General features: G+C 39.7%; 1 protein-coding gene across 4 annotated transcripts in view; it reads right to left on the minus strand.

Annotated features, from left to right (window-relative positions):
- SHC2 (SHC adaptor protein 2) overlaps window positions 1–19,848 on the minus strand; it is a 584,758-nt gene that overhangs the window by 180,626 nt on the left and 384,284 nt on the right. For 3 of the 4 annotated variants that reach the window (XM_044053899.1, XM_044053897.1, XM_044053896.1), the window contains 2 exons: window positions 18,790–18,850; window positions 3,123–3,242 (listed from right to left, as the gene is read on the minus strand). In XM_044053899.1, coding sequence (XP_043909834.1) covers window positions 3,123–3,242; window positions 18,790–18,850 — 181 coding nt within the window. The remainder of the gene's footprint in view (window positions 1–3,122; window positions 3,243–18,789; window positions 18,851–19,848) is intronic. The other variant, XM_044053898.1, reaches the window with a different exon arrangement.

Below are 19,848 nucleotides of genomic sequence, written 5' to 3' on the forward strand. Positions count from 1 at the left end.
ACCTAAAGGGAAGGTGGCGGTGAGCAGCTAATGCTGGCTTTTCATCATGGAGAGAGGGAATCAGTCTGCTGCTGTTCTACACCTACAGTGGAAGCGCTGCATGGCATACAAGACATGGGCTGTACATGGACTCAGATGTAGCAAGCCACATTTACTTGATGGCCTTCAAAGGGCATTTGTGGGAACATGTATGCCCAAAGGGAAAGGATAGCAGCCCCTCACATCTTCAAACATACATTTCAGCTGCCAATAGAGAGACTAGGTCCAGAAATTTGAGAAAAAAAAAACGTATGGCTGCCTGGATGGTGGTTGTGCCATGACAAGCTCTAGCTTTGGTATTGGTAAACAAATGGGCATGGCCGCAATGAAAGCTAACTGGTTAGCAGACATGAGGGCAGGGAAAATGTATTTAAAAATGCTGTGTGTCCTATTTCTGGCAGTGCTGAATGTAAGGGGATATGTTTTTAGCAAAGGTGGTGAGGTAGTGCAGAGAACAAGTGATGTCAAGTTGAGGAGTCTGGGTTTTCAGGTCTCTTGCCTTATTTTTCTCCATTGTCCTGGGAACACTATTTTGTGATGTACTCCATACTCCATTCTACATATCTTGAATGTGTTGGTAATCAGCTACACTTACCTCATTTCTGCACCATCATCTTTGGCCAGGTCTCTCATAAAGCTGCTACAAGGACCACAATCCTCTGTACTTGAGGTGGGTAGCACCCTTTCAGGATGTTCTTCCAGTATCATCCATGTGGTCCTTTAACAACTGTACCTGCTATCTGAGTTTATTTTTTATAAAACTGTCACAAACAATAGTATTAGCATTATTTTGGTGATCAATTCCCTTCATATTTGTAACACTGCCAGACTGAGAGATGCTTATTCCAGCCCAGATAGTTTTAAGTTTGTTTTCAATGGCAGAATGCTTATATAGCAGCCTGTTAAGCAATGCATATGTGTTTTTATGTTGTAGTGGGAACATACAAATATAGTGTTAGTTTGGATTCTCACTCATCTTTTTTGAACTCCTTGTTAAAGTGCCCTAGAACTGGCTATCTCTTGGAATTTGTTTTACTTTGTAACAATGTATGCATGGCAGATGCTTTGTGAAAAGTATTCTATTTAGGTGCATAAATGGTACAAATAAAGCAAGGCATTTGCATTCCTTGGCGTCTCAGAGATGATCAGTACTGTTGAACACAGGTGTACTGTATCCGTTGTTAACCAGTACAGTACTACAAGAGTCTGTAGGAAAGGAAATGGTACCTACAAGGCTGCCATGGTTCCACAACTTGGAGTCTCTCCAACATCAGTAGTAGCACTTCAGGTGTATACCCATATATATTAAACATAGCATGCCATCTTTTAAATGAGAAATATGCACTTATAAAGCACCATATTTTACATGACGAAATATAGATGTACAAAAAGCCATAGAATTTGTAGAGTGCAGTGGAGAGAGAGAGAGACAGACACAGAGAAAAGATGGAGAGTGAGAGACTATAACAAAAACAAGAATGGATGGCATCACTGAGCACTTTACTTAATGTGCTGGCAGTGTGAGGGAAATGCATACATTTGCGGTTTGTAATTGCAGAATGAAAGTGGGAGAATGTTCATAATTAATGAGAAAAAGAGAAAAGAAAGGAAGGAGGGGAGGAAGGAATGCAAGCAGGCTATGTAACAGCAATGAGTGCAGTTTAAAAATGGAAGGAAAATTAAACTTGGGAAGGAAAAATGGTGATTGCATAGAAGAGGAATACAAGATGAAATTGCCATAGGTTTATTGGGAGCACAGGAAAACAGACAAGAAAGCGTGCAATACAGAGAGGAAGAAATGAATGCAAGAATAGTTGCTGCAATGGTAGCAAATATGCAGTGGACAAAAAAAAAAAAAAAAGAAAAAGTGAGATACATATATGCAGAGGCAGTGTTGACGTGAGTGTATTAGAAAAAAAGAGTGCAAGCAGCAATGTGCAGGAGCAATGAAGGGGAAACGTTCAGTATAAGGATTGCTATGGGGATATGAAATTTAAAGAAACAAAAACAAAGGATGCTATGAGTGCTGTAGACAAGGGTGAGATGTACTGAGGAATGTTGTGTTATTGTGCAGGAACACACTTGGGAGACAGTGGGCCAGTTTCATGGATGCCTCTTAAGTGTTAAGGTATTTCTATTCAAGTTACGTCCACACAGTGGTATTCCAATTTATGACCATTAAAAGCAAAGAGTAAAAAGGTCACACAGATAAACCAATTAGTAAAAATTATGAGAAAAATCTAGCCAACCTAGAGTTTTCACTGTGTGATAATTTAAACCTCCTGTAATAGAGGCTCATGGGACATATGCAAATGACCCCTTAAACATCGTGTTTCAGCTATATGTCTTCTGAATGTCCGTGACTTTTTACTTTTTTCTTTTGAAGTCTTTAGGTATACATTCGGGCCAAACCCCACTAGCTGTGGACATGCATGTTTTGTTCTTATGACCTCATCAGCACAGAAGAGTGAAAAATCTAGCTTAGCTAGATTTTTCTTGTAGTTTTTACCAATTTATGAGCATTAGACATGGAAACGTAAGTATATGATAAATGCACCCAGCTTTATGATGATGAGAAAACTGAATGCAGCAGGCAGTTCACAGATTGACCTGAGGAAGAGCAAATTCTCTTTGTGACAACCTCAGGTAAGATGAGAATGATGAGTTTTCCCACCATGCTCTGGTTGAAAGGTTGGCAAAATTTATGCCAGATGCTTCTGCTTAAAGTAATGTCCTATACTCAGCATGTTTTTTTATAATGTTCTTGGTTGATCTTCATGAGTCTGGCCCAGAGAAAGTGCAGACAAACAGTGGAAGGGGAGAAGCATCTTAAGGAGCAGAAGAAAGCAGTATGAACTTGGCCTGAACAATAGTAATGTGGGGTGACGAGAGTGCCTGTGGATGCATAGCACACAGACAAGCTGGATGATTGAGACTGCATAAAGCATAAAAACTAGAGTGGAAAGAGAGAGAGAGAGAAAATAATTAAATGTGTGAAAGGTTAAAGAGTGCTGTGGACAGAGAATGACAGAATAAACTAGAGAAAGAGGAGTGAGAGGTGTTTGATTGCAAGAAGTTTTTACCTGCCTGGTTGTGGGAATCAGGAGGTTTAGCCCATCGACAGAAATATTAATGGCGATACTCATTCCAGCAAACCGAAGGTTGCTTTTACCCAGGACTGAGAAAAGCACCTTGTTGGGAGGCTAAAATAGGAGAAAAAAATATCAAATCATCTGCTGGTTCATTTTTTAACATGCACTGTAAAACAATGTTCCAGTCAACAATGAAATAGAAGCTATTTAAAAATGTATGTAGTTAGATTAACATATATCTGTGTGTGTGTGTGTGTGTGTGTGTGTGTTTGTGTGAGTGTGTGCGTGTGTGTGTGTATATATATATATATATATATATATATATATATATATATTTAAATACACACACACACACACACACACACACACACACACACACACATATATGGATCTACTTTGAAACAACGAACCTCATCTAATTGAAATTCATTTTTGCGAGACGAAAATTGCAAAAGCTTAAATACCTGAATGGCGAATGTTTCCCAGGGTAAGTAAACACTTGTCCAACGTGCCCTTTTCTCCACTGTAGTGCGATCCTGGAGTTTGTATATATAGTTAGGGGGGGGGGGGTGCCACAGACCATGCCTCTCAACTGTAAAGATTTTCACAGAATGTCCAGATTTTTGCCTCATATTTTTGATCTGTTCCTCATAAAATTTGTGTTTTTTTGGCATATCACTGAAGATTGAAGTTACTAAATAATAATAAATAATGTAAGCCGTTTGTTGTTTCAGACTACATATCATTCAGAAAATACATAACAATACAAAACCTGTTATTCTATCAACCTTCTAAGTTTGTAAGAGCAGTATTTAAAAAATGTCCCTATTTTTGGGTCTTTGTCCCCCCATTATTTTTGGCTTTGTCCAGATTTCTTGCTTTGAGAGGATGAGAGGTATGGTGCAGACCCCCACCTAGGTTGGTTTTACTCAATTAGATGTGTATTTCATTTAAGTTTGGGCAAGTGTTTATTTACCCTGGGAAAAATTCCCCGTTCGGGTATTTAAGCTTTTGCTATTTTCACTTCTTGAGAATGGATTTCGATTATATGAGGTACGGCCTTTCAAAGTAGATGCATATAGTATGGATTTCTTTCTCTTTGCTGTCCATTCAACTTACCAAGGTTATTACAAAGATTCTACAGCAAAACACTGCATGGTGCCATCATAATCATACAGCACAAACCTGCACACAACGGTCATTAGTTTACTAGCCATGACTGTGCACACAGTACCACTGTAAAAGTGTGGCCAGGATTCATAAAGATGCACTGCACTTCTCTGTAAGACTTACACAGGAACATCAAGCAAGAGGGTCACATATAAGAGCTAAATATATGAATGTACAGGATGAGGAAGGAAAGAAAACATTTTTTTTATTCATGGATAAGGTGAATTTTTGTTTTTGAAAAAGAGAAGGGAAGGGTAGAAGAGTAAAAATGGAAAGCCAAGAGTAGGAAAGGAGAAAAGGGTAGTGCAAGGGTAGGTAGAAAAATACAGAGCAGCACAGAATATCAGAAGTGAGCACAATAGGACTGAGTGACATGGAAGTGACACAGATAAATGGTAGTGAGATGGAGAAGATAACTCATAGGAGTAGAGCCAGACATGAGGAAGGGGGCATACATGAATGGGAATAGTGTGAGGAACAATCAGCTGCCATCCTTCCTGGCCCAAAAGGGACATTATAGTGATGCATCACTGTGTAATGGATCAAAGTCACTGATAGTATGAGCCACACCCTTCTCTGTTGGCCCAGTGTTAGGGCCAGCCATCTGATAATATCTAATATTTACTGTAGGAGATTCTCTATGGGGACCATATATCTTCCCATTTCCCACTCCACTGCATTATGGCTGGGTCACCTAAGGTAACTCAGGCATACTACCTGTAGGTGAGGAGTCAGAATCCGACTCTGGTGAGACACTTCCAGCCACATCACCCTTGGAACCTCAGCTACTACCTCAGCAAGGGCAAAACATTATGAAGGTGCTTGCTGAGCAAATCTATCATCAGGACCTACAGTGAGGAGACAGAATGGGAAGGTTGTTCAGCATTAGTGGATCCTGGCAATGGAATTGGAATTGGAATGAAGACTCTAAGACATGGTAGCCATTTTATGGGGAAGTAACCATGGCTGGCCTCAAGCCTCTTTTGCCTCCTAAAGAAGGTACATTATTTGCATTATGGTCTGCTCAAGCTGAAAGAGAAAGCGCATATCATGGAACCTTGATTACTGTAAGATGATATGTTAAAATAATATACACAGTTCTAAAGTTATTTCAGATTAGCTGCCTGACAAGCAGAAGGCAAGTGTGCTCCCTCCGCATACATTAAAATTGAAAATGTATTTATTTATTGCATTTTATCAGGATGGTCCGACTGGGCCAACAAGACCCTTTATCAATAGACACCCGAGGAGAAAACCTCCAACAGTAACAGAAATGCAGTTGTTAAACAATAACAAATGTGTGCACAGAAATTTCATAAAGATGAAAAGTTGTTGTGTCTTTCGGCTTATCCCGGCTAGGGGTCGCCACAGCGGAACTCCGGTCTGCTAATGTTTGGTAGTGGATTTTTACATGCTGAGTTACCAGCCCTGATGCACAACCTTCAACGAAGGCATGCTCATACACGCATGCCTCCACACAGAAGAAGCTCTAGCTGGGAATCAGACGGGACAACGTCTTACTGTGAGGCGACAACGCTACCGCAAAGATGAAAAGTATAACACGAAAACAAAATTTTACAGAAAAATGTTAGGATACAAGAATTCAAGATAATTTACAGAAAGATCTAAAAGTACACATTTCACAGAATACAAATATCTAGAGCTGCAGAGCCTTTAGGAAACAGAATTTCTCAGACTTGAAATACAGATTTCACAGAGCAGAAAGTATCTCAGATGCAAAATACTGAGGAGAAACAACTGAATCAGGCTACAGTTTTATGATATGAACTGAGATTTAGTGAAGATTTAGGGTAGACTGGGATTAACCAGGAATTGTGCAAGAACAGAACCTGGAGTTCATTAGGTGATGTTTGAGTTGTACTTTAAAGGCTTTTGTATAGATCACTTAATTTAGATAGAGAGGGGTGGAGCTCCACATTTTGGAGATATGGGAAAATACAATGATTTACTGGCAAAACAAATAGTGGGAGGGAGGGGTTAGCAAAATAGTTAAGGTCTTTACCTGAGAGATACAAGGTACAAGGTTTGATTCTGACCTCTAGTTATTTGATAGGCTCATAATAATCTGCAGATTAATAACCTTGTATGAACCAGAGTTGTTACATTTAGTTTTGGATAGAAGGAGTTTACTTGTAGTATGAAGTGGTCTATCTAGGTAGCACAGCTGAAGGATGTCTGTTAAACTAGGTTAGTGTTCTGGATTGTAGAGATGTCTGTCTTGTGAGATAAAAAGGAAATATTACAGCACTGACCAGTACAGCTGTTGTAGTGTGAGGGGGTATTGGGATTTATATGGCAAACTAGCTACAAATTCTGTAACTTTGATGTAGCATTACTCTAGGAGATTAGATTGGGTAACCTGGAGATTGACTAATATGGGAGTAGAATAAAGAAGAATTGGGGGAAAAAAGTTGAAGCAATGTTTTTTGCCAAGTCAGTTAAGTAGTGTGTCATACAGGGCTCATAATTTCTGGTGACTTTTTATACAAGTTCTTTTATAAATCACATTTCCGATGCACATCAAGTATAACTCCTGCAGTAAGGGTTAAAACTTTGATTTTTGAGCTGTTAGAGGAAGTTAGATTAACATGTATTTTCATACATTAATTTGTTGAGGGGGTGAATTAACTTAGATTTATTTGGATTTAATAGGAGTAGATGGCTACAGGACCATGCTTCAACAGAGGTGAGTGATTTCTTGGGTAGTTGTTACATGGGTCTAGACTTTGGCACTACAGGCAAGAATGCATATTGCACAGTGGTGGCATGTTTGCTTATTGTGTGGAAGTCTTTTTTTTTATAAAAGTAGCAGTGGAACCTTGGGGCATGCCTACCAGCACATGGAGAAAGGGGAGATGTTGCTGTTCCTTTTTACAGCCTGACATTAACTTGCAAGATAACATTTAAAACAAAACAGTGAGGTAGCATCAAGTCCTATAGTCCTATGTGGGGTAGTTTTTAGTGTAGTTTAGTATGGGAAACTATGCCAAATGCTGCTGATAAATACAAGTATACATAGAGATGAACCTGGTAATGCACAGTCATTGTGTCATTGTACAATGTGGCTCTACCCCAGAAATGAGTTGGGAAGAAACTGACACAAAACAAATAGATACATCACATGCAGTATCCCCACCACTGTCATCTGCTGACATGGAACATCCACAGAGCATTCCTGGGACAAGCTGGACAGCTAAAAGGTACATGCCAGCAGTAACAACAGTACTAAACAGGATAAAAGAGGAAACATATCAATATAAAAACAAGGGAAAAATAAATACTATAATATTTGAGGTGCTCCTGCCTAACCTTCACCTCCCATTCACAGAGTTCCTCAGGGTCCTTGGGCTGCAGGTCAGCATACCAATGCCTGCACTCTTCTCCCCATCCTGGAGATGCCTGTGGCAGAGGATAACTCCTCAGTCAGGTATATTGGGTATTCATTTGTTTTAATGCACCATGATAGGGACCCAGTAAGTGCTCCCCAAAACAGTCATGAAGTAGATAAAACATCATAGATCTCTCCCCTGCAATTTATTTTGCTAGATCTCTTACATATTCAAAAATCTCATTATACAGGCAATATCCAGTTTAAGGACCCCAAGTCAATTTTTCAACATAAGCAGAACCTGTTGGTGGGATAGTCATCTCCTGGTTTCATTTGGAGTCAGCCACTGCAAATCTCATTATGTGCTTTCCCTGTCAATAAGAGCATGAGAGGATCCCTGAGAGATGAATTTATGGATTTCCATCCACTCACTGAGGTCAGCTTTAAGGAGAATTGGGGAGCTAATTTGTCTGCCATAGAATGTTTTTTTTAGAGTTTTTTTTTTATACTGCGGTTCCACCAAAGTGATTTATTCTTGTATTTACCATCATACTTCTGATGGATGTGGACAGAATCTCCAGTGCAAGAGTTAAAGTTGGATTAAATGTTAATGGTATAACCATCTGTTTTTTTAATACAATCCCAGGATGGGGCAAGGGGTGGGGGTTGAATTTCCTTAGGTTGTTCATGAAAGGTACGAGGTTTAACTAGAAGTAATCCCCAAATTAGGGTTTAATGTAGGTTTGGTTGCGTTCTTAGGGAAAATAGGGGAGTTTGTTGGTCAGATCTGATCACAGAGTAGGAAATTATATTATTTAGAACAAGAATGAGGGTATTCAAGCCTCTGGTAGGAGAAGGTGCCAGCTGGTCAAGGAAGTTGGGATTTATAAACTTATAGAACTACTGTGCATATTTGTTGTTGGTGGTGTATTTCTGCCATTTAATGGATGGGTAGTTGAACTCACCAAGGATGATTGTGTTAGATTCAAAAGTTAAGGACTTCAAGTTTGTTGAGGTTGATAGTTCGCAGTGATATGGCAGCTGGACTTGTTTGTTGACACTGTGATAGTTAGGAGTTCAGGATCATTACCTTGCTGGATTAGGTGTGAGATCATGGCAATTGGGATGAATGTTGGTATACTGCCTCTGGATATGCACCTTTCCTCACCAGAGGATTTGAATGAATGATAGACACTAAACCCAGGTAAGTGTTTTCACTACATTGAATTAATTATACAGATCTGTACATGATCAGGGGTCAGGAAGGCTTTAAGGTCAGGCAGTTTTTTTAGACTTCAAGTGCTGAGCAGTTTCAAGATGATAGAGGATTGATTGGGATTAGTTAAGTCAGAAGGTCTTCAAGACCAGCCTGGGTATAAACCCTTACGTCACAAGATGGATCGCAAACTGGCTCTCAGACAGATCCCATAAAGTAAGAATAGCCGGATCTATGTCCGAATCCAGACCAGTAATGAGTGGTGTGCCTCAGGGCTCTGTCCTGGGGCCCCTCCTGTTTGGCATATACTTCTCAGAAGTACAGGCAAGCACGGAAGGCCTGTGGCTGACTAAGTTTGCAGACTATTGCAAACTGGGTGCTATAAAAGAGTGTCCGGCCGACATAGAGATCCTCCAGAAGGGCCTAAATGAGACTGATGCATGGTGTCAAAGCCATGGTCTCAAGCTAAATGCAAAAAAATGCATAGTAATCCCCTTTGGAAAAAACAGAGTACCCGCAAACTACAACATAGGAGGTAATCCCCTGAAATCTGAAGAAGAAATAAGGGATCTAGGGACCCAAGTAGATAGTCAGCTTTCCTTTGATAACCATGTTGCCAAAGTGGTTAGAAAATCCTTCTATGTGACCCATCTGATCATGAAAGGGTTTGCATCAAGATCTAAGGATGTAATGGTGCCCCTCTACTCTTCCCTCATCAGACCCATTATTGAGTACAATGCACCAATTGGAATGTACCTGGCTAGACATCTCCAGCAGCTGGAGAGACCACAGAGGTACCTAACCAAGAGGATTACTGGCCTCAAACAGTTGCCCTATGCAACACGATTGAAAAAGCTAAGACTGTTCTCTGTTGCATACCACTTTCTCAGAGGCAATCTCTGTCTAACGTACAGAGCCATGTCCATCCCAGAATTGTTGAACATGCTCCATCTTAGCAAAACCAAATCTACTCGAGCTACACGCTCTAGGGATATAAACCTCAACACAATAATGAATAGAACATGCTGGAGGGATAGATTCCCTTCGCAGAGACTTCCCTTTCTATGGAACAGGGTCTACATAAGACAGAGCCCCTCACTATCACTCTTCAAGAGGAACCTTGATGAGTGGATGGGTAACAGAAAGTTCACACCGGGGATCACACCAACAGCACTACTAGATAGGGGCCAAGGGTACTAGCTGCTAGTACAAGGGTTTAGGGAACTACTAAAGGGGCGGTGAATACCGCACAATGTGGCTGGGCTAATATATGCCTTCGGGCAGAAAGCCCAGTACCAACCTATGAACCTAAGACTGAAGAGGTGCTATGGGGTAAAAAGTACCTTTGCCAATATGCAGAAGCAGTGTGGTGAGAGGTGTAGTCCAACCCTGGTAAACAAGTAGAATTGTCACCCATCTCCATCTGAATTGACACACGTCATCTCTTCCTGCAATGACATCAATAACTGAGCCAGTTGTAAAGGTCAAACTGAGCCAAGTCACATATCTTCTGTACGTACTGTGACATCAGTCATGGTGTTGGCAAAATGCTGCTAAAGACTAAAGTCTCCCTAACATCAGTTATGTTCACTGAGAGCTCAACCTTGTTTCTCTTCATCTTCCTCAGGTTGGAGCATCTAAGATCATTCACTTCCATATTGGCAAGAACTAGCTGTATGCATAATTGAGGAGAGTGGATCTAAGGGCTCTGTTGACATCATGAATTCTGGCACCTGAGGAACAGCAGGTGTTACCCTATTCTTCCTCAATCTGATGACTGGAATGTCCATGTGTCTGACTATGACTAGGACATTGTTGAGTGTGACAGCATGCTTTGGTAGCCTAAAGAGCTTAGACTGGCTGCTTTGGTGACTCTTCTTTGGAGAAGAAACACATGTGTTTTTGAGTGCTGTGGGTAAGGTGCGAATGTGTTACTGAGGTCTGTATCTACAGGTGTGTTGCCTAAAAGACACAGGAAGACATGCTTTCAGGACTTCAGCATATATGGGTTTAGTTTTTTGTTTCATTTATTTATCTTTTTATTTGAATTTGTTAATCAGGATAGATCACTGATCACAAATGACAAATTACAGTCTCAGCCCAGCAAAAAGTACAGCAAAACAATTAAAGTATATGATACAGAGTATCAATGTAATATAATGTATATAACAGGATTAGAGTAATGTAACAAGTTAAGTAACGTTAAACACCTAGTATGAGAAGTTCTTTACATTACACAGTTGACAGAAGTTGAAATCAGCTTTTACAGAGGAGAAAAGATATATACACTGCATAGAAGAGAGTCAAATGTTAAGTGTGACACACTGCTAGAGGGATATAGAGAGTAAGAAAGGTATTAGACAGTGAAAGAATGTGGTGTATTTCGCTAATGTGGCCAAACACATAACAGTGGCATTTAGCAAGTTTCAGAACATGAGGTTTTAGTTGTGTCTGGAAGATTGAGTAAGATGATATTTCTTTGAGACAGGAGGGAATAGATCCCCAGAGTTTTGGGATAAGAATAGAGAAGCAGTAGTCTGTGCAGTGAATCTTGGTTTTTGGGGATAGTAATAACGGAGCTGAATGGTCATGATTCCTAAGTTTGTAAAATGGGGTTGGATTAGTTTAGCTGCTGAGAAAGAGACTGTGTGGTTTTATATAAGTATGAATGGTTGGGAGCATAATAAGTTATTTTGTGGTGCTCTGAGAATATACAGCTTGCATATCCAGGTTGTTCCTGAAAAGGAACACTTTGTCCAGTCAGCTTACCTGGCTAACAAATATATAAAATAAAAAAAAAAAATAGTGAGTGAGATGGTAATATTTAGTATGATTACGTATTTACACCTCTCAAAAGAGGATTCTGCATCAGGAAGCATTAAAGGGTTGTCAGTGAGCATTGACTAGAGGTAGATAGTGCTAGGAGCCTATCTAGCAGCAGATGAAGTAAGGGCAGGCTGTGGTCCAAATGGCAGAGATTTGGTATGCAGAAAAAACATAAGATAAATACAAGGGGTTACTTTATGCAAATTTCCAAGGTCCAAATCAGTAGCTAGTCTGACTCCAGATTAAAAAAAAAAAACAGTAGGTTGCCTTCTTTGTATATCGGCCCAGTGGGGTGCAGAGTAGAAAGGAGCACAGATCTTCTTCACATATAAGGCAGGCTGTCTCCAGAAGCTGCATTCTCATGAATTTTCTCTGAAAATGGGGTCAATTTAAAATTTTTGGAACAAGACAGTGGTTTGAGAATCAAATAAACGCTACTTGCTTTTAAACTAAAACTTATCAAGGGACTACAGCCCCTTTAACTTCCTACCTACCTTCAATGCACACCATTTTGTGGATTGTTTTTTCTGGTCCCAAGAATACTGAGTAGCTCTAACCACTCTGTTCACCCTTGCTTCGCTCTGGCTCTCTCCACTCCCCTACCATACCCCCATTTCCCACACACCCCTGCTACACCTAAAATTATTTCCAAATAGCTACTCCCATAAGTAAAGCAATCCAATCACAACAAAGAAAAATCTATATTTATATCATTGCAATTAATCCCATATATCACATTCCTCTTACTTAACTACCTGCTACTTATGTCTTTTAACGTAATAAGTCATAACCAAAAAAATAATAGTTTTAAATCCTCCACATACCAAAACTCAGTTACAACTAACAATTATTTGTACCCACCCATAATATTATTACTTTAACTTAGACAGATCAGAAACTCAAGTAGTAAGCAATATGATAACTTTATACTCATCAGTCCTGTGATTTACATCAATTATTACTCACATAACCTCTTATCATACAAAACTTAACACACAATCTAAGTACACTACCCCCTTCCCAGACCAACTACAGTTAAAGCATACAAATTTAATAATAGCGCCAACAATCTGTACTCCCACAAACATAAACCATGTACCATTTACCTTGCTCACACAACAGTCATATCCTAATGTTACTCAGAAATATAAAAAGTTTATATCAAAATACTTAAAATTTATATATCACATTGCATCACATCTCGTACTTAGTAGGGATATTCACCCCAACCCTGGCGCAAAACCAATCCAACCCATATAGAGCTTCACACCCCAACAACTATTAACTCTCCCTAGAAAAGGTACTGACTTACTAGCTTTAAAAAATGTCTGAAATCACACCTATCTGAATCCTGGACCTGCTCTTGCACAAACCCTGGTTAGGAAATAGATGTCTTCAGGCAGCTAAAGGAATACAGTCAGTTATTTGTTTGCATTTGAATAGTATACCTTACTGAGCATATATACACTTACTTTGCTTGTTTTTACCTTCAGTCACGGCACTGCTGTTCTTTTTATTATCACGTGGACTATATGATTGCATTAGTCAAATGTATAACATGTATTTTTCATGTTGTGCTTGCACCTGAGATTGAATCAACATTTGTATCTGTGCTTTGTATACGTATCGCACTGTTATTTATAAATGTCGAGCTTTTCTCCCTGGGCCTCTGCTGAAAAAGGACATTTTGCTCAGTCGGACTTTCTCGGTAAACAAATGTAAAATAAATGAACGAATGAATGAATGCCCATGTCATTATACATGCAACATGGAAGCATGATGGGGACACTCATGCATATCTCTAGTATGAGTCAGTGGCCATAATCTGTTAGAGATGAACATATGCATGCCGCTAGTGTACAACAGTAAAATATAGCAATTCCTAAACATGTGTGCTTTGTGGCCTATTTATGGATTAATATTAGGCCATCACTCTGCAAACTATTACAAGCCTAGCCAATAGCCAGATGTTAGAATCAAGCACTATACTTTGTATCTGTGAGGTAAAGACCTAACCATTATGCAACCTATTCCCCACCTACATGCTGGGCAAATAGATATAAACTTGCATAATTCAGGATGCAGCTCAGTTCAGAGCGAAGTCATGTGGATTTGGGAAAATGTACAACATACATCAGCAGCAGTTCTAGGGGAAGTAGCAGCATTTTTGGATCTAAAAGCAGTTTGAAGAGGCACACAGTACTGTAAAACTGTGAGGTACTCTGTGCTTTCTCTACACTCCCAAGGATGTGCAAACTTTCTCTGAACTTCACAATACTGAAACTGGCAACAGAAATATGTGCACCAGTATTTGTCTCATGTTTGTAGAAGGTAGTGGTTACAAGCTAGCCCATACTATCAGGATAGCCTCTGTCTCTTCATACTTGTATCTGTTACACAACTGCTTTGTTCTGTAAAATGCACGCATGCATTGGCTTGTAGGCATACATCTTTTGTACTCAACACCACACCACCAGTGCTCAACAGTAGGGCCATGTCACTGGTTATTACCGAGGTGACCCCAACTGTTAGCAGCAGTGATCCCTTTCTTTTCCTAGACATACATGTAGGCATGTATGCCTGATGTATGTATTCCAATATCTATCCTTACCCCTGTTGTATGCCATACCTGCACAGTCATCCTTAGATTAGTTTATGGTCTACACAGGTTACCTCTCTGGCTATCATTCTACCAATGCCAATAAAAGTGTAAATTTCTACAGCTCTGTCTCATGTGTTCACACGTAGCAACATTTCCAGAGGATATGGTGGATGCAACAAGCTGGACAATTTCAGTCCTGCTGTAAATTATGTCCTGTTATGAGCAGTTAGAATCCAAAGACAGTGACAGATCAGTCAACCATGTAATGGGAGGTAGCTGGGAGCAACAGGCTGAAAAATCCAGAGGAGTTTTTGGTGTCCCTGCAGGGGAAACTGGTTCTGGGAGTATCCTTAAAAGAGTGGGCACTGACATAAGGAAAGACACACCTCCACCTGTCTCAATGGATGATGCATTAGGTTAGTGTTTTTTTTTCACCATATTACAGTACAATTGCACTGCTCACATACACTGTAGGCTGACCACACCATATGTTGGCTATGCATTGTTTTAGATACATCAGGTAGCCAACCATGTCAAGATGGTAGAAAAGATGGTTTGGTTATGCATGGCACATCTTCCATAGACACCATTAGCATGAATGCTAGAGGGGCATAGTTTAAGCACAGGTAACCTTGCTTGATGCAGAGTGTGTTTTGGTGTGTAACCACAGTGCAGAACACAGCTATGACAACAAATCTAGAGGCTGGGACACACAAACAGGCTGATGTCAGCATTTATGATGGGCTGATCATGATGATGTCAAGACAGATACCTGAAATGCAGTCTGATGGCACAGTGGCTCTGTCTCCATCCTAGGTGTGTACCTTCCATCAATATAAGCTTAAAGTCTTAGCCACACAAGAACATGAGACTGTACAATATATGTGCTCACCATCCCCTGTGGGGAGGGACTCTCCATGACTCCTTCAATCAGTGGTGCTCCCTCTGAAGCTGTGACAACAGACTGCCATTCTGCATCTGAAGTGGGTATATATCATTCTGCAGTCTCACAGGGATGCACATTGCTGTTACATGTTGCAGGTTAACCTAAACATAAAGATGGCACTTTGGTTAAATCAAAAGATGTTCCACAGTACTATCCAGGCATAATCTGTTGCAACTCAGACCACTATGCTGTATTATGTGGCACCCATGAGCACATGAAGGCCAAGGACAAAGTAATGATTGTCCTTGTGAGATATGCATACTGCATGCATCATGTTTTATCTGTGTGACACTGCACTGTTACTATCCTTGTTAAGGACCATACATCTAGACTTCTGTGTTGCCCTGTACTGCGCCCATCATTGTCTGTGTGGAGGGTATGCTTCTGACAGTTTCTGCTGTTCCACCACACTCTCGTAACATAATGGTGTTGTTGCTTCTTTCCTGCTGGCCATATGTGCATGCAGGCCATTTGAACCAATATCCTATATTATATTCAATATTATATGAACATACTACAGGCCATAGCTGGATCATACTGGAAACCCCCAGACAAGTCAAGTCAGCAAAATGGGCTTTGAGCGAGGAGGCCAAACACACACTGTATGATGATGTGGGTTTGAGTGGTGTGCTATAATACTGGTGTTCAGTCATATTCATCATCAGCCAGGGCTCAGGCAGGTATGTAGTATCACCTGCACCACACTGTGAGCTTAGGGAGGGGTTACTATCTATGAGTACTTTAGATGTGTAGCTGTATGGTTTCACATTAGCAAAGTGCCTTACATTTACTGATTAGATGACCCTGTGGAATTTCAGTATGCAGAAAGCAACAGTGTAGCTGAAATGTGTGCCATATGTGTGAGTCATGCAAACAATCTGATGCTTCTTGTTCATAAACCTTTGTGACTGTGGATCAGGTGTGGTCTGTATTGCTACATGTAGGCAATACATGGCACCCAATACTTCAAGGAGCTGGACGATGCCACAGAAGGCATTTATATTGTTAGGTGTCTCCTGTGGAGTGCTAAGAAGCCATATATAATCTTCGACATGTTGAAGCATTACATCAAGGAACTTGTTTACTTGGGGCCTGGGAAAACACTCAGCATGGCCACAACTGGTGTCTGAAATATCCCTGTAACCTGTATGGAGACAGCTATATAAACCTTGGTCACTACAGCTATAGAAAGCCATGCATTCTTACTGGTTGTGTGTGTGGGTAACTCATGGCAGCCAAGAGATGTACAGTCCGGGTATATATTATAACATCAAAGTCTTACAACTTTGAATGTTATAATATCGAACCCAGTAGAGCGAACGCTGGAAATAGTGAAGCTGCAGAACACCGAATACTTTCCTAGGGAAAGTATTTGGTGGGCCATTTCTGCAGCTTCGCTATTTCCTCGACTGTGGAGTGAAGGTTACAGACCAGGTAGACACAATGTCGACTCTGAAATGTTCGACATCAAAATGTCGAACTACTAAAATAGCGAACGGCCATATAACCTATTTCTTTTCAATGGAAAGAAATTGGTTGGCCATTCTCTGACACCTGCCCTTTCCCTGAGTGTGGTGCGGTCTCGGAGATAGAATATTTAGTTAGGGGGGGTGTGCCATTGTTGTTTGCCAACCGATTTCTTTCTTTTGGAAAGAAATCGGTTATGCGGCCGTTTTCGTAGTTTGACATTTTGGCGTCAAACATTACAGAGTCGACATTGTGAGCTGTCGACATTTTAATATAGACCCGTATATTTCTATATTCCACCTTTTTGGCACAACTATTTTATTTTTCTGTGATTCTGATGACTACATTAATTTTCCTGCTTGGCATGTTAGATGGTATCTACATACCTCAAAAGCACAATTAATATTCATAGTAAATAATATTGAATCATATTAATTCATTGTAAGGACCCTTTGCATGTTTGAAGTAACAGTTTTTAACCATGCTGTCAGCTTCCTAGTTGAAGTTATTAGTATTCTAAATTTTACCCATTTGTTCCACATGACAAGCTGTGATATTCACACTTGTGAGAACAAGGTATGAAAGTTATGCCCCAAAACACACATTAGCAAGGTAGGGAGCCAACATTCAGTATTTAAGCTGTTCCCAGTACAATTAAATATTGGGATGCTGGGCATGCACTGTAAATGTCTTGCCATTAGGTATGTTCTGTTGTTGTCTGCTGTAGTGTTTGCTGCTGTGAGGGTAGGTGAGTAACTATGTTCCTGTGGGTAGGATGTGAGCCCATTAGTAGCTGATGCTCAGTACTCTACCACTGCTATTATGGCTTGCTGAGCACATGCAAAAGGGTGTAGAAAAATTCACATGCTAAAAAAAAAAAAAAATATAGAAAAATTCACATGCTAAAAAAAATATATATATATATATATATATATATATATATCTATATATATATATATCTATATGCATATATCTATATATATATATATACATAGGTATATATATATATATATATATATATATATATATATATATATATATATATTAATTAGGAATCACAGAAAAGAAAGGCATCAGCACATCGGTGCTGTTGGACTTTGAGACATCACTAGTTGCACAGCAAAAAATTATGCAGCTGAAAATTGTAGGGATTTTATTAGTGGTAACAAGTCTATAGCTGTTGTTTATTAGTAGTTGACAATATGCTTAATATTCCTTCTTGCAATTTTTCACCTCCCTCACCATGCACGCATGCACACACACACACACACACACACACACACACACACACACATACACACACACACACAATCTCAGTTTTCTTTTTCTATCTAATTTTCTCTTGTCATTTGTCAGAAAAGTCTTTGTTTAAAATGATTTCTGCCATGGCAGCTAGGATGCCAATACACTGCAGTGACTTAAATCTTAGACTTACAGGCCTTGATATCATTGGTCTGAATACTGCAGCCCACAAAATATTGTGTGCAAACCAATGTAAAACACAGCAAGTAACATTTCTATTATAAGACAACACTTGGAAACATGCTTCATTTACTATGTATTTTCTGACTGAAAATATCTTCTGTCTGTCAATGTGTACCCCATATTCTCTGCTCTTGTCTGATGTTTCTAACTTGAGTGCTGTGCTCTTATAGCGTTGTCATAATGCTATTTGATTCTAAATAATCTGAATAGCACTGTCGCTATTGTAAAAGTCAAGATACATTTGCTGTAACTTTTGTCAAAACTGAGCATTTTAGCAACTTCTTTCCCGTAATTTCTGTATTTAGTGCCAGAGCAGATATCCCCTTCCCTTACATGTTCCTGTAAAACACCAGAACTTAGCCTAGCGCTCCAACGCAAAGTCTTCTGTAACTGGTCTAGTGACAGTATCCTATTCCTTTCTTGGCTATATATGGTTGTAGTTTCAATTGGTTCACATAAGTATCAGATCAAGTTGTTAAACTGCTGATATTCATTAGTACAGCTATGTAAAACGGCATGAGCAGATCGCTGGTCTCTGCCCCAATAGTTTATTCTGATGCTGATATTAACAGGCCCAGAAGCACATATGTCACATACCTTCTTTTTCCAGGCACCCTTCACACCAGGAACTGCTTCGTACAATCTGTTGATGGCCTCTCTATAACAAAAGATGCACATAAACAAGATGAGGACTGGAATATAAGTAATCCATCTTCTGTCCTGCCTAATGTACTGTTATTGAAGAGACTTCTTACAGGGAAAGACAGTCTTCAGCAAGACATGAAGGATACTGACAAAGTTTCAAACAAATTGCATTCAATTCACAAATTGTCAAAATCATTTGTTTTGAATTTTGGGTACATTCACTCTCAGGTGTGTTCATTTGCACCTGAAGTAAATTCTTTGTTTTAGTAAAAAAAAGGAAAAATCATTCTCTGAGCTTGTGCAACATTGGAAAATATACATCTGGCAAAAACTAGTAAATAACCAGATTTTTTTTTTTTGATGAAGTGATTAAGTCAAAATTTTGAACAGCTACTTTCAATCACTTATGCTTCAAATTGTGGTCATTCAAAAATTCATCTAAAACTCTGTGATGACAGATGTGCTCCCTTGTGACAGTAGAACTAGCTGTTGCCTGTTTCTTCTCATTATTTTCCTGGTTTCCATGTCCATTGTAAACCCCCAACCCCCGGACCATGGAGCACCAGACATCTACTTACTGGCAAAACAGACTACAGGGAAAATAATTTGTAAGGCAGAAAGCAGAGTGGAGCAGAGCTGAGCTGCATATGGTGTTATTAACTCTTTACAAGAGATTTGTTCAGAATATGCCTTATGGCCTTAATAAACTGACACACTGCCAGGTGGGCATGTACTGCGGAGTTCCCAAAGAAATGTCTTATTTATGTGATGATGTATTTCCTCAGTTTGGCCAGCCTCCCTCTTCATCTGTTGAGTGACACCTATGCTAGTGGTTCACAATCTGCACTGGAGTATTTTCTGGTGTGTGGCAGCATGCCACCCTGAGAGATTTGAGTTGACAAACACCTCTTTGTTTCCCTACCATGCGCAATATATTCCATCAGGACCATAGAAGCTAAATGAGTTCCAGATAGTGGACAACATTTTAGGTGCATGTGTTCATGAATTATG

The sequence above is a fragment of the Protopterus annectens genome, chromosome 13.part0 (genome assembly GCF_019279795.1).
Source record: "Protopterus annectens isolate FY-2018-M chromosome 13.part0, PAN1.0, whole genome shotgun sequence".
Taxonomy (NCBI): Eukaryota; Metazoa; Chordata; order Ceratodontiformes; family Protopteridae; genus Protopterus; species Protopterus annectens.